This window comes from Mirounga angustirostris, unplaced genomic scaffold (genome assembly GCF_029215605.1).
Source record: "Mirounga angustirostris isolate CCGP_5_RB_7025 unplaced genomic scaffold, mMirAng1.0.hap1 SCAF_1, whole genome shotgun sequence".
NCBI classification, from domain to species: Eukaryota; Metazoa; Chordata; class Mammalia; order Carnivora; family Phocidae; genus Mirounga; species Mirounga angustirostris.
Genome location: NW_026991709.1, coordinates 5,423,229 through 5,439,665, shown reverse-complemented (window position 1 = coordinate 5,439,665; position 16,437 = coordinate 5,423,229). Strand labels below are relative to the sequence as shown.

Genomic DNA, 16,437 nt, shown 5'->3' with positions numbered 1-16,437 from the left:
GCAGTGGTCATAGTGGGGTTAGGGAGGTGGAGCCTAAGTGGGGTTCTGGGTACCCAGAGACTGGAGAGAGGGTTGCTGAGAACCCATCTGGAGGAGGTGGCATGAGGCAGGACCCTGCAAGAGCTGAGGCACTGAGCTCCCAGAGCCTGTCCCATTGTCCCATTATCTTTATTTACGAAACACAAATGGAGAGAGAAAAGCATTAATGTTTCAAGGGGGCAACAGGATAGCATTAAGCCAGAACTCTAGGACCTTCTCAGCACTGGGCCCTGTGGGACTGCTCCCAGCCCGGGATGTCGGTCCCATGCAGCAATCAGACAATGGGGGATAATGGGGTGGAGGTAAGTCAGAAGAAAGTTTGAAGAATTGGGCACTACAGGGGAGGTGGGTCTGGGTGGCCCTCCTCTCCTGATGGGTTGGACTCGGATTGTTCCTACCCTTTGATGCCTACTTCCAAAGTAATAAAACATAAACAAATGCTCATGTGTCAGATTTCTCTGGAACACCAGAGGACTTAGGGCTAGGAGGAGGGTTGACGCCTGTCTTCCCTGTTTAGGAAATGGTCATCTGAGGTACAATGTGACCTGGAGGCACATTAGTTTTATAGAAATTGGGTTTTGTTCTATTATATTTTGTAGCCGATTACTTAATAAATTGAGATGTGCCTCAAATAATCAGTTACATCTTGAATACACCTTCCTGTCAAGCACTGTCTCAGGGACTATGGAGATCCTAACACTTAAGGAATGATCAGCTGCAGAAAGAAAATTCAGGTGGCAGAAAAACTAGAAGAAAACAATCAAAGACTGATGGGCCTGGGTGAGAGAGAAGGATGGAACTGGGGAAGGAGGCACTTGAGCTGGCACCAAAGGACAGGAGGAATTAGAGGTGGAGAAGAAAGAGGGAGAAGAGCGAAGGTGACATGCGCAGGGAATATTGCAGAGACTGTGAGGCACGGGACCAGCACCTTTTAGGTAAACTGGCTTCCAACCACAACTCCTATGAACAGGCAATGACAGGCTCACAGAAATCCCCTTTTCCTTGTCTGAAAATGGAAATAAGTTCAACCTCGCCTGGTTGTGCAGATTAAAATAGAGAATGCCTCAAAATACTTGGCACAATGTCCAGCCCATAACCACTTTATTCACTGAGTCTGACTGCTGGCAAGAAGAGCTGATCTGAGCTACCAGAAGCTGAAAGAGGAGACTTCTTTGAAGACACGATTGCTTTGGAACCTGCAACTGGGCCCTGAGAAGGGCCCTACAACCTCTTTCTCTTTGATCCTGGCTTCACCCTTCTCTTTTTCCACAGGCTTCCTCTGTTTTTCTGGTCCACATGGAGGATGAAAGATGTTCAACCCACAGTTCCCAAGCATCCTGAGGAAAGACAGATACTCTGTCAAGATTTCCATTTCAAAATCAGAAAGCAGAGAAATGGATAGAACAATCTGCTTAGCTGCTCTCTCTCAGTACAACCACCTATGAGCAGAGGTTCCAGACTATTTTGTGTGATGTAGATGCAAGAGACAACTAAGGGGCTTACTGTGGGCTGGGCAGCGCAGCACAGAGACATGCAACTTCTAATAGCTACTGGTACTCTGAACATCAAGACAACTCTTAAGTAACTAGGTCAGCCAAATACTATTACTTGTTTTTTCTCAGAACAACTTTAGCAAGATACAATTGGCATACACTAAAACAACATGTTTACTTATAAGTTTTGACATATGTAGACACTCATGAGGTCACCGCCACAATCAAGATAATGAACAGACCCATCACCTGAAAAGTTAACTTGTTTTCCTCTGTGAACCATCCTTCCCACCCTCTTTCACAGGCAAACATTGATGTGCTTTCCATAATTATAGATTAATTTACACGCTTCAGAGTCTTATATAAATGGACTCATACAGTACCTACATTTTTATCTGGCTTATTTCACTCAGTGTAGTTATTTTGAGATTCCTCCCTGCTACTATGTTTATCAATACAGTACTCCCTCCTTATCTGTGGTTTTCCTTTTCGTGGTTTCAGTTACCCATGGTCAACCATGGTCTGGCAGCACATGATCTTCCTTCTGACATATCATCAGAAGGTCAATAGTAGCCTCAGGCCACATCACAATGTGCATATCATTCATCCCACTTCATCTCATCACAGAGGCATTTTATAATCTCACATCATCACAAGAAGAAGGCAATAAGCCACAGCAAAATAAGATATTTTGAGAGAGAGACCACATTCACATAACTTTTATTACAGCACATTGTTTTAATTTTATGATTGTTGTTAATGTCTTACTGTGCCTAATTTATATATTAAACTTTATCCTAGGAATGTATGTATAGGAAAACACACAGTACATACAGACTTTGTTACTATTCATGGTTTCAGGCATCCACTGGGTACCTTGGAACAAGTCCCCAGTGGATAAGGAGGGGGGACTCTGTAGTCCATTCTTTTTCATCCAATTTTATGGGTAAACCACAATTTGTTTACTCATTTGTCTGTTGATGGGCTTTGACCCATTTTTGGCTATTACAAATAAAGCTGCTATGAACATCCATGTAAAAGTCTTTGTATGGACATATGCTTTGGTTAAATACCTAAGAATAGAATGGCTGGAATATATGGCAGGTATATGTTCATCTTTTAAGGAAATTGCCAAACTATTTTCCAAAGGAGCTGTACCATCTTACATTACCACCAGAAGTGCATGAGAGTCCCAGCTGATGCATCTTCTCACTTACACTTGGTCTGGCCATTGTGTTTACTTTGAGATTTGTAGAGATATCTCACTGTAGTTTTAATCTGCATTTCCTCGAAGGCTGATGATGACTAAATTTTGACTAAACACCTTTTCATGTGCTTGATAGCCTTTTACTTATTGTTCTTGCCTTATTGCCCTGACTACCACCTCCAGTACAATATTGAAAAGAAGTGGTGAAAGCACACAGCACACATCCTTTTATTCTTCATCTTTAGAGGAAAAGCAATCTTTGACCATTAAGATGTTAGCTAGAGTAGGTGCTTTTTATTAACATGAGGAAGTTCACTTCTATTCCTAGTCTTCTGAGAATTTTTATCATAAGTGACTGTTGTATTTTGTCAATGCTTTTCTGTATCGATTGAAATGATCACATGGTTTTTATTTTTAAAATGTTAATATGGTAAACTCCCTGGATTACTTTTCAAATGTGAAACTAATCTTACATTCTGGAGATAAGGCCAACATAGTCATGATGTATTATCCTTTTTCTTTGTTGTTGAATTCAATTTGCTAAAATTTTGTTTTTAGAATTTTTACATCTATATACTCATGAGAGATACTTGTTTTCTTTTTTTTTTAATTTTATTTTATTATGTTATGTTAGTCACCATACAATACATCATTAGTTTTTGATGTTTTTCTTTTCCTCTTGTAATGTCTTTATCTTGTTTTAATAGCAAGGTAGTGCTAATGTCATAAAATGATTTGGGAAATATTTTCTCCTTGTCAGTTTCCTGGAAAAGTTTGTGTAGAATTTTTATTATTTCTTCCTTGTGTTTGGTAGAATTCAACAGTAAATCCATTTGAGCCTGGAATTTCATTGTAGAAAATTTTTTATTACAAATTCAAATTCTTTAAAAGATACAGGGCTCTTCAGTTTATCTATTTCTTCTTGAAAAAGTTTTGGTATTTTATGTCTTTTAAGGAGTTTCTCATTTCATCTAAGTTGTTGAACTTATTGACAAACACTTGTCCTTAATAGTTTATTATAATTTTAATATCTGTAGAATATTTACTGATATAACCTTCCTCATTCTTGACATTGGTAATTTGTCTTCTTTCTTATTTTTCTTTTCAGTCTGGCCAGAATTTTCTCAATTTTATTGATTTTTTTTCCAAAGAAATAAGTTTTGGCTTCATAGATTTTCTATGTTTTATAATTTATTGATTTTTACTCTGATTTTTCTTCTTTCCTTTCTGCCTATATTGGTTTTTAATTTGTTCTTCTTTTCTAGTTTTAAGATGGAAGCTGATACCAATATTTGAGACCATTTTTATTTCTAATCGGGGTTTTTAAAATTATAACTGTCTCCCAAGCACTGTTTTAGTGGCATCCCCAAAATTCTTTCTTAGATCTTGTGCTTTCATTTTCATTCCATTCAAAACACCTTTAATTTTCCTTCTGCTTTTTCTTTTGCACAGACTATTTAGTTATTTAGTATCCTAATATTTGGAGCTTTCCTGGAGTTAGTGATTACTATCTTAATTCCATTGCAGTCAAAGAACACATTTTATATAATTTTATTTTTTAAAAACTCATCTGAGACTTTCTTCATTCCCCATAATGTGGTTGATATTGGTAAATTTCTGTGTGACCTTGAAAATAATGTGCATTGTGCTAAATTTCTGTGTGACCCTGAAAATAATGTGCATTGTGCTATTGTTGGATTCATTGTTCTCTATTTAAATGTTAATATGGTCAAATATTTAATAGTGTTGTTCAAATATTCTTTATCCTTGCTGATTCTGCCTACTGCTCATTAATAAAAGAGGGGTATTGAAATCTCCAATGATAAATTTTGATTTGTTTCTCCTCAAAGTTCTTTCAGTTTTTATTTTATGTATTTTGAAGTGCTGTTGTAGGGGGCATAAATATTTAGAATAGTCATATCTTCTCAATTACATGGCTCCTTTGTATTATGAAATGAACTTTAGCCCTGATAAAATTCTTTGCTCTGAAATATATTTTGATATTAACGTACTTACTCCAATTTTTTTATATTTTTGACTAAATTTATTTGAGTTAATAGCATAGTACATATTTTCCCATCCTGTTACCTTTAATATATCTGTATCTTTATATTTAAAGTACATTTCTTTTAAGCAATATTTGAAACTAATCTAGCAATTTCTGCCTTTTAAATCAGATAGTTGGAGCATTTATATTTAATGTGCATATTGGAATGGTTAGGTTTAAATCCATCATCTTGGCTTTTTTATTTCTATTTTTACCATCTGCTCTTTGTTTCCTTTTTCCTATTTTTTATTCTTTGTTTAGAATTGAGAATTTTTTTAATGATTCCATTTTTTCTCCTTTATTATGAAGCTTATAAGCCATAACTCTCTGTTTTGCTATAGTGATTGCTTTACATTTTATAACATACATCTGTAACTTATCAAAATCTATATTCAGGTGATATTATACAACCTCACATATAAGAAAAAAAACTTACAATACTATACTTCCCCACCTTACTCCAGGCCTAAATGTTATTATTGTCATACATTTTACTCATATATATGTTACAAACCCCACAAGACATTATTATTATGTTTGTTTAAACAGTCAATTGTCTTTTAAAAGATTGTAAGTACCAAAAAATTATGATTTAAAGCAATCTACAGATTTGATGTGAACCCCATCAAAATACCAATGGCATTTTTCACAGAACTAATGGCATTTTTCACAGAATCCTAAAATTTTATGGAACCACAAAAGACTATGAATAGCTAAAGCAATCTTGAGAAAGAAGAACAAAGCCAGAGGTATCATGCTCCCTGATTTCAAACTATACTACAAAGCTATAGTAATCCAAAAAGTATGGTACTGACACAAAAACAGACACATAGATCAATGGAATAGAATAGAGAGCCCAGAAATAAACCCATGCATATATGGTCAATTAATCTATGACAAAGGAGGCAAGAATAGACAATGGGGAAAAGACAGTCTCTTCAATAAATGGTGCTGGGAAAACTGGAGAGCCACATGCAAAAGAATAAAACTGGACCACTTTCTTACACTAAAATCAACTCAAAACGGATTAAAAACTTGAATGTAAGACCTGAAGCCATAAAACTGCTAGAAGAAAACATAGACTCCTAGAAGAAAAACATAGGCAGTAAATTCTCTGACATTTGTCTTAGCAATATTTTTCTGGAGCAGTCTCCTCTTACAAGGAAGAAAAAAGCTAAAACAAACAAATGGGACTCCAGTGAACTAAAAAGCTTTTTCACAGTCAAAGAAACCATTAACAAGATGAAAAGGCAACCCATTGAATGGGAAAAGATATTTGCAAACCAAACATCTGATAAGGGTTAATACCCAAAATATATAAAGAACTCACACAACTTAATATCAAAACAACAACAACAAACACAAAAATTTAATCTGACTCAAGATTGGGCGAAGGACTGGAACAAGACGTTTTTCCAAAGACATGCAGATGACCAACAGGTACACGCAAGGATGTTCAATATCATTAATCATCAGGGAAATGAGGTATCACCTCACATTGCTCAGATTTGTTATTATCAAAAAGACAAGAAATAACAAGTGTTGGCAAGAATGTAGAGAATAGGGAACCCTCATGTACTGTTAGTGGGAATGTAAAGTGGTGCAGCCACTATGGAAAACAGTATGGAGGTTCCTCAAAAAATTTAAATAGAACTACCATACAATCCAGTAGTTCTACTTCTGGGTATTTATCTGAAACAAAAACTCCAATTCAAAGAGATATATGCATCCCTATGTTACCTGCAGTGTTATTTACAATAGCAAAGATATGGAGGCAAACTAAGGGTCTGTCGATAGGTGTATAAAGAATATAAGGTGTGTGTGTGTGTGTGTGTGTGTGTAAAATAGAATATTATTCACACATAAGAAAATGACTAACATAATAAAATAAAATTTTAAAAAATTCTTTAAAAAGAAAAAAATTGTTTTAAGACTAAATAAAGTAAAAAAAAAGGAAAGAAAATGAAATATTGCTATTTGTGGCAACATGGATGGACCTCTTAGAGGGTGTTATGCTAAGTGAAATAAGTTAAAGAAAGATAATATATGATTTCACTTACATGTGGAATCTAAAAAACAGAACAAATGAGCAAACAAAACAAAACAGGAATAGACTTAGAGAACCAACTATTGGTTACCAGAGCAGAGAGGTGAACTAGGTGAAGGGGATTAAGAGGTACAAAACTTCCAGTCATAAAATAAATAAATCTTGGGGATGGAATATGCAGCATAGGGAATATAGTCAATAATATTATAATAACATTGTAGGGTGATGGATGGTAACTACACTTAGCAGGGGGATCATTTCTTAATGTATAAAAGTATCACTATGATGTACATCTGAAAGGAATAGGGTATTGTACATCATAGTTATGCTTTAATTTTAGAAAAATGTAATTTATTTATCCACGTGGTTACAACTGTCACTGTTCTTCTTCCCTTCAAGTAGATCCAAGATTCCATCAGGTGTCTTTTGTTTTCTGATTGTAGGACTTCCTTTAAGATTTCTACAAGTGCCGGTCAGCGGCTGATAAATTCTTTCAGCTTTCATGTGTACAAAAAAGCTTTTATTTTTGTTTTGTTTTGTTTTGTTTTGTCTTAATTTTGTTTTGTTATGTTAGTCACCATACATCATTACTTTTTGATGTGGTGATCCACGATCCACTGTTTTCGTATAACACCCAGTGCTCCATGCAGTACGTGCCCTCCTTAATACCCATCACCGGGCTAACCAATCCCCCCTCCCCCCTCCCCTCTAAAACCCTGTTTGTTTCTCAGAGTCCATAGTCTCTCATGGTTCATCTCTCCCTCTGATTTCCCCTCCATTTTTCCCTTCCTTCTCCTAATGTCCTCCATACTATTCCTTATGTTCCACAAATAAGTGAAACCATATATTTGACTTTCTCTGCTTGACTTATTCACTTAGCATAATCTCCTCCAGTCCCATCCATGTTGATGCAAAAGTTGGGTATTCATCCTTTCTGATGGCTGAGTAATATTCCATTGTATATACGGACCACATCTTTATCCAGTCATCTGTTGAAGGGCATCTCAGCTCTTTCCACAGTTTGGCTATTGCAGACATTGCTGCTATGAACATTGGGGTGCATATGGCTCTTCTTTTCACTACATCTGTGTCTTTGGGGTAAATACCCAGGAGTGCAGTTGCTGGGTCATAGGGTAGCTCTATTTTTAACTTTTTGAGGAACCTCCACACTGTTTTCCAAAGTGGCTGTACCAACTTGCATTCCCACCAACAGTGTTAAGAGGGTTCCCCTTTCTCCACAACCTCTCCAACATTTGTTGTTGCTTTCTCTGTTCATTTTTGTCATTCTAACTGGTGTAAGGTGGTATCTCAATGTGGTTTTGATTTGAATTTCCTTGATGGCTAATGATGATGAACATTTTTTCATGTGTCTGTTAGGCATTTGTATGTCTTCTTCAGAGAAGTGTCTTCATATCTTCTGCCCATTTTTTTACTTGATTATTTGTTTTTTGAGTTTGAGAAGTTCTTTATAGATCTTGGATACCAGCCCTTTATCTGTAGTGTCATTTGCAAATATCTTCTCCCATTCTGTGAGTTGCCTCTTTATTTTTTAAATAAAAATATTCTGCTGGATATAGATATAGATTTCTAGATTTACAAACTATATTTCCTTTCAGTACTTTAAAGATGTCACTTCTCTGTTTTCTCACATTGATTCTGAAGGGAAATCTGTTGTCATCCTTGGTTTTGTTCCTCTCTGTGTAACATCTCTTTTTCCTCTGGCTGTTTTTAATGTTTTGTCTTTAGACTGGTCCTGAGAAATTTGATTATGATGAGTGTTGGTGTATTTTTCATCATGTTTCTTGTGCTTGGGATTTGTAGAGCTCCTTGGATCTGTGAGTTTTTACGTTTCATCAAATTTGAAAAATTTTGACCAGCATTTCAAGTATGTATTTATTTTGTTTGTTTTACCATCCACTCCTTTGGGGACTCTATTTGTGTAACAAGCTACTTGAAATATTTTTTTCCAATTTTCTTTGGAATATATTTTATTCTTTTAGGGCTGTTTTAGGTTTACAGAAAACTTCCACAGAAAGTACAGTGCTTTCCCCAAAGGGATACACTCCCTTTATCCACCCCAGCAGTCTCTCTCGTTATTAGCATGTTCCTTGGTGTTATGTGTTTGTTACAATTAAGGAGCCAGTATTTATACATTATTAGGAAGTAAAGCCCATAGTTTACGTGAACATTCCTTCTGTGCTGTGCAGTTCTATGAAGAATGTTCTGTATCCTCCATTAAGGTATCATCCAGAAGTTTCAGTGCTTAAAAATGTCATGGAACACTACATCAAAAACTAATGATGTGCTGTTTGGTGAGTAAGATAACATAATAAAAGAAAAAAAAATGTCCTGTGATCCACGTAGTCATCCCTCCTCTCCTCCACTGCCGTCCCTGGAAACCACTGATCTTTTTATTGTCTCTATATAGTTTTGGCCTTTCCAGAATGTCATAGAGTTGTAATCATACATTTTATAGCCTTTTCAGAGTGGCTTCTTTCACTTAGTGATATGCATTGACAGTTCCTCCATGTGTTTTTCGAGGTTGCATAGCTTGTTTCTTTACATTGTTAAATAATACCCCATTGTATGGATATACCATAATTAAAGAAAAAATTATTCTGATGCTTGTTAAAACGTAAAGGAAGACTTTATTCAGAACTATTGCAAATAGGACTCATGACTATTCCACCAGGGGAGAGAAATTTTTCTCAACTCCAAATACAGCAAGGACAAGTGGGGATTTCTAGCCAAAGGGCAGAGTGAGGGGATTAGTGGATAGAAGATTATCCAGAGGAGACATAAAGGCTAAAGGCAGGACTGACTCACGCATCAAAGTAAGATGAGGAACTTGATCAGATATCAGAGTGGCCAGATGTCAAAGAGAGGGGTGACTGAGTAGGAGTCTTACTAAAACTGGGCTGGGGGAGGACAGACAGAAGTTCAAGGTCAAAGACTAGTCAAGAAGAGGGCTCACAGGAGCCTGACAAAGGTTTCGGCAAGGAAAAAGTCTTTGTTATTACCCGCTCGCATACTGCAGGACATCTTTGTTGCTTCCAAATTTTGGCAATTATGCATAAAGCTGCTATAAAAATTCGTATGTAGGTTTTTGTGTCCCCCACCTAGAAATTCAAGGCAGTGCACTGGGTCAGTCCCAGGGCTCGCCTGCTTCTTCCAGCTTCTCAAGAATCACTTTCCTCTATCACCTGATGGCCAGTCTTGACAACAGTGGCTCTGTATGTCTTGTCTGCTTGTTGTTGTTTCAGAGAAAAGGGTGAATTCGGCCCCTGCCACTCAACCTTGGCCATGAGCAGAAGTCCCAGTTGGATGCTATTAACCACAGTAAATGAAAGAAGAAGAATCACTAGGATTTTTTTTTACTTGCCTAAGGTCATAGTGCTGATTGCTATCTGCTGGCGGCCAGGGGCAGTAGTGCTTCAGGTGGGCTGTCTGCATTCCAGTCCTTGGAACAGAAAGGCGAAGAGGGTACTTGACATGCACGTGCAAGGTGACCTAGCCTTGCTGACTCCTGAGACATGACGGATGAAAAATGCCACTGTTGCTGACACCCAGGCCTAAGTCCAAGTTGCTGAAAACTGTGAAGAATGACAATTTCCTGTACTGCCAAAGAAGAGGTTGTGAGACCATTTTACCCACAGTCCAGGAAAATCCCAACACCAATCAAAAGGGACCCGAGACACTTAGGAAGACCTGATACATAGGGCTACCCTGTGAGCCAGTCCTCCTCCTGCTCAAATCTGCACTCCAGTTGTCACCGGGTAGCGCATACCGGACACCCCCACCTGCCCTTCCGAGCCGTCATCCAGTCCTATCCTAGCATCTACATGAAAAGGCTGAAACCAGATTTTCAAGCACCGGATCAAAAATCTAAAAGATTACAGTCATAATGTCTTCACAACAAGAAATAAAATTAAATAAGAAAATAAATTTCATGCGGGCGACATGACGGTCCATCTTGTAAGTTCCCAAGAACGCAGCAACCATGTGCTTGTTGGACATGTACTCAGTAGGATTAGGGGGTCAGGAATACCAGCACATCAACAGCAAGAACATGCTCATGCGGAAGTGGAAGGTGGTAGAGCTGCCAGATGAGATGATACCATCTCCACCCCCTAAAACATGCAGTGTCACACAAAAGTAATCAGTTTCATGACAAATTTCCAAAATGGCAGTTAAAACAGGAGTAGGCATTGAATTCCTTTATCTGACAGGAAACCTGAGAAAGAAATAGCGGATTAACGCATACAAGCATAGCTGTTTGAAGTTCCAGGTTTTTCGGTAAGTGACACTTTGTAGATTATAAACATGTTTCTATAACACATCATTAACATTTGCAGCCTGCCAAGTAAAAGGCACTCACTCTATCCTCCTGTTTGTCAGGTTTAGAGGTCTCTGTACAAATTTCATTTGCTTTATTTTAATTATTTGGGGTATCAACTTCTCATATCTCTTGATTAAAGCCAATCTTTCTCTTCCTTTCCTAAGTGTGCTCTTGCTTGGGTGCTGGAATTCATGAGCGTGTCACGGAGATCAAAATATACTTGAGAAAATGACTAGCTAGCGGGATGAACCGTAGTCTGATGTTTGATTGCTTACATCAAAGAGATCATATGCAGGAATTCAGAAACATTTCATAATTTGCTCATGTTGTGAAGTCTTAAAGCAACACCTACCTGCCTGCTGCAGAAATTATTACAAAGCTCCCCCAGCTACCAGGTGCATAAGACAACAAAGTCACATTCTCTTTGCCCTGACATTATACTGTGCCAGTCTACTGTAGTACTTGTAAGGGGAAGCTTAAAAAAAATTGAAACACTGTTTGCTAACTAGAGTCTAGCTGTGAGCTTGTTTTTCAGGGCTTTGTTAAATCTATAAAATGACACAGTATGTCCTGTATGTATACCTTTTTATGTCTATGAATCTCAGACTTATAAGAATGTAATTTTAAAAATATATAATACGTTGTTATAAAAGGGACACAACCAACTCAGGATTTTCTCTTTGGCAACATCCTAGCAACATGGGACACAGTCAAAAATGTTAAAATGATCCTCTTTTATTTCACAAGGAAGACAAGAATATTCGATTGATTCTGTTTCAGTTACATTACACCTTAATGCCAAGGTTTTATTCCACTTGAACTCTGTGTCCTCCTCCCGCCCCTTCTCCTCCCCACTCCCCCACTGCCTGCCTGTCTCTCTCTCTGACAAATAAATAAATGAAATCTTTTTAAAAAATCAAAATACACTACAATTGGGTTACAGTTTAATTCTTACCCACTTGCTATCACTAATTTTATGTCTTAGTTCTAGCGACATAAGGCATTTTGAAACCAAGTCAAGGGATGCTCGGGCATCTCAAAGAAGCCACCAGCACTGTCAGAATGAACTGACCATTGGGTTTTCATTAGTTCTCAGCTGATGGCCCCTGTTTGTCACCACCCACCCCCCACCCTGCCCCCCCAGCCCCAGCCCCTAGCAGGCATAGAGGGAAAAAAGCAGAGGAACTGTACTCACCAGCCTTGATGTGGACATCCTGACTTCTAATTTTCCCTGAAGGATTTTCAGCTGTGCAATAATAAGTATTATCATGGATTAAGGTACTAAAGCTTGAAGGAGGGAAGGGAAAAATTTGGAGAGTGCCGTTGGGGTGGACGTGGCGGATCCCGGGGACATCGTAGATCTCCTCGCCCGTTGCTAGGTACCATCTGAGAGACACAGGAGGGACGCCTGCAGCGGGGCAGGGCACCAGGGTCCCCGTGGTGCTCGCAAACACTACCTCTTGCAGAGATGCATTGACAAAGTAGAGGCTGGAGTGAAGGTCCTCACTGAAAACTACAAGAAGACAACACAAGAATTGGTCAGTAAGGTGCACATTCCGAACTTGGCCTTCAGTCAACCTGGCCTCACAAGGTTGTTTTGAGAAATAATCGCCAGGTTTGACTAAAATGAAATCATTCAAAATTTCTCAACTACTATGGACAGAGAGGCTGGTACTAGGGAATAAGCTACCATCCTCACTTCATACCTTGTACACAAACTGATAAGTTATCCCAGATCTTAACTTGTAATAGATTACTTACCAGCCTGTTCCCCACACCCCATTCTGCCTCCACAGTACTGACCACTACTGGGATTTATGCTGTGTATTTTGTATTCATCTATTGTCTATCTCCCCATGAGAAAAATGTCATGATTTGTTCATGCTCTTACCCAGAGCTCAGCGCCTAACACCCGGCAGGTACTGGGTGAACAGAAGCTAAAGGAATGAATGACTAGGTCCAGTCGCTAGGACCAAATTGCTCTGGTTGGGAGGTACACTGAGAGGTATTCTGAATGAGATTAGTCACAATTTTGAAAAATTAAAACCTACATTTATAGGTAAAACATTTTTAAAAAGCACAACTGTTTTTCTAAAAATAGTGTCCAATCAACGATGCATTTTTTTTTTTATTGAAAAGGTGCAATAATAATAGAGAACTTTGACAGAAGTATCACTCAATTCCACCAGCCCATGACAGTTTCTGTTCTGATTTTTATATTTCTTCTCCTGGTCCATCTGCCTACATGCCGTACCCATATGATTATTCTATGTCATAATGTGTATACATAAAATATGCAATTGTTACAGGCTGTGCTTCATTCTCTTAACATTATTTCATATACCAAATTCCATATTCCTGTACAGACCTTGCAAGTGAATAGTGGATGCACATTTTCCCTAATATGATTTTCTAAACTATTTTCTTGATCTTAGTTATTTAAATTGTTTCTGTTTTAATTGCTACAAATAAAATATCTACAAACCAGTTCACACATATTTGGCTTTTTAATTCACTGACTGAGTGCCCACGTTGCACTCAGTAACAAATAGTCACAGAGTGTCATCTACGTGAACAAAGGAAACAACTTCTAGAATCCAAAACTTAACCAGATGTTAAAATGCCACAAAGACCTACTTCTCAGATGTTAGCGCTTATATATGACTTCCTAAAAACAGATGCTTGTCACATATTCACGAGAGAGAAAAGAAGCCCTCAATACTTGGAATTAATCTCATTGGGCAGAGAGGCGAATACTAGTTAGGGAGCACCTATCATGTCCCAGGCCATGTTACGATACTCAAGCTGTTATTCTAGTCTTGTGAGTAGAAGAAGGCAGAAGAAGATGGGGAGATTCAGAGGGTTGTCACTTGACCAAGGATTCAGGGTTAGGAGGTCACAGACGCAGGATTCGGTCTTTCTGATGAAGATCTAATCTCATTATACAGCTGCCTTTACTCTATAAAGCCAATGCCCAGGAAAGCTGTGTTTATGCGATTCAGCATCCCCCAGATAGCTCCCCTGAACATCCCCCCACTTCCTCTTCCATCTCTCTCCTGGGCAGTGCCCACCAGCTTGCCCACCAGGGGGGCCAGTGCCAACTATCTCTGAGAGGGCAAACAGAGGGGATGCCATGTGTCAAAAGATGGTGAAGAAAAATCCACTTTATAAAAATGATAGATTTACTCCAAAAGACAGGCAGGGGTGTTCATCAAGTTGTAACTGTTTGATGGCTTTCTCTGCCAACCATAACTAAAGACTTTAGCAATGCTCCGTAAATCAGAATATGAAAATTATTGCTAACTAAGAAATTGGCTCAGATCGGAAGCACAGTTAATAGTTAAACATTACAGCTTTCAACTCAAATAAAAATGCTGATGGTGGCACCGTGATTTTACATTTGAGCTTTCTAGGAAACTGACATCACCCCAAACACATTGTTAGGAGTGAGGTAACTGTCACTCTTCGAGGCTAATTAATTCCACCCAGATCCTTTTTTGTTCCCCCCCACACACATGACTCTTCTGTCAACTGGATTTGGGTAATTCGAACTAAATAAAATTTAGTCATATTTGAATTCATTCTCTCGTCTCATAAAAGTAGCCTTGCTAAGAAGAGCAAGTCTTTGAAAATGTGAATGTAAGAAATATTTCATATATAAATGTGAAATTATTTAAATGACTGTGAGAAAAATGCAAAATAAATGTTTAATCCTAGTAGTTAAGAAGATAAGTGACCCACAGGGGATTACTGTCACTTCTCCTTACATTTTTTAAAGGTATTTCCCATTAGTCTTCCTACTTCACACCACTGGGTTTAATAATGTAACATAAACTCATTCTCTAAGATACACATCATATGGCCACAGGCAAGAGAAAACCCAAACTACATTCCAGCAGCTTCTGTTTCTTCCATCTAAGGGGCCATCCATCTGCTTAAATAATAATACTTCATTTTATGGCATGCTGCATGCACTTTAAATACAGCAACATTTGCTCCCTCCAGTAAGGGCATGGGCAATCTCGCTGTGAATTACGTGTGTGTGAAATTTCCCTGAAACTAACTGCAGTTTAATAACAGAAAGCTAAACAAAACATTTGGCATAATCTTGCCACACAACTTGGCATATAAAATCCTGGGGTATGGACACTAAGGATACTGAAGGAAGGGGCTTCAGAGGATTGCTCTTTCATCGGCAGATTTCTCCACGTTTTATATCATTATAACAGATGGTATAAGCAGGGCTCCTGTGACAACATAAAGAAGAATGTTATACTAAAAAGAAGAATAAGTCTATATTGCTTTCTTTAAATTCTAGATCTGGCCAGGTGAAGAGACATGAAAGAAATGTTAGAGAAAGCAATGACACGATCGTTCCTTCATGTGAGAGTATTTATGGAGTACCTGCCCTACACCAGGCTTCAGGCAAGGGTCCAGGAATGAAAATTCACATGAGTCAGAATACTGATCTCAAGGAATTTTTGGTCTAGAGGGTGTCACGGTCAGTAAAGAGATCGACGACCCACGCTGAGGGTCATCGCAGAATTATTCACAAAATGCTACAGGAGAAGAAGAGAAACTACCCCAGCCTGAGGAAGATGAGGGGAACTCTCCAGAAGAGAAGAGGAAAGTAGATTCTAGGCAGAGGGCATAAAAATGTTAGGACACTTAGTCATCACAGACAGGAGACAGGCAAGAAGATACCGGATAACAGGAACTTCACGGCTGAACTAAGAGTGATGCACAATTTGGGAGCGGGCGCTTGAGGTTCTGTATACTCACTTATTCTTTTCACACTTGCTCATCACCTACTGATGACCTGGCACTGCGCTCAGGGCTGGGGACACACGAACAGCCAAGACTTGGAGAGTGATCTCAGGAAGCTTCCATGCTTATTATAAAGTCTAGATCATAAGTGGTATCAGATCTCATGCTGAAAAGCATGAGCTTAATTCTGCAGGCAACAGGAAGTTGGTATATACCCAAGAGAAATGAATATACAAATCCATTAAAAAACTTGTACACAAGAGTTAAAATGGCATCATTTATAATAGCCAGATGTGGGAATGACTGCAGTGTCCAACTGCAGAACGGATCAACAAAATCTGGTGTGTCCCTCCAGTGGAACTGTATTCAGCAGCAATGAGAAACAAAATACTGATGCATAATATAGACATGGATGACCCTTGATAACGTCATGACAAGTGAAAAAAGCGAATCACAAAAGGCCACACACTCTACGATTATGTAAGTTCACATGAAATG

General features: G+C 38.3%; 1 protein-coding gene across 1 annotated transcript in view; it reads right to left on the bottom strand.

The window, feature by feature from the left end:
* DSCAM (DS cell adhesion molecule) overlaps window positions 1-16,437 on the bottom strand; it is a 957,910-nt gene that overhangs the window by 644,215 nt on the left and 297,258 nt on the right. Inside the window, exon 3 of the mRNA XM_064577323.1 lies at window positions 12,368-12,685. Coding sequence (XP_064433393.1) covers window positions 12,368-12,685 — 318 coding nt within the window. The remainder of the gene's footprint in view (window positions 1-12,367; window positions 12,686-16,437) is intronic.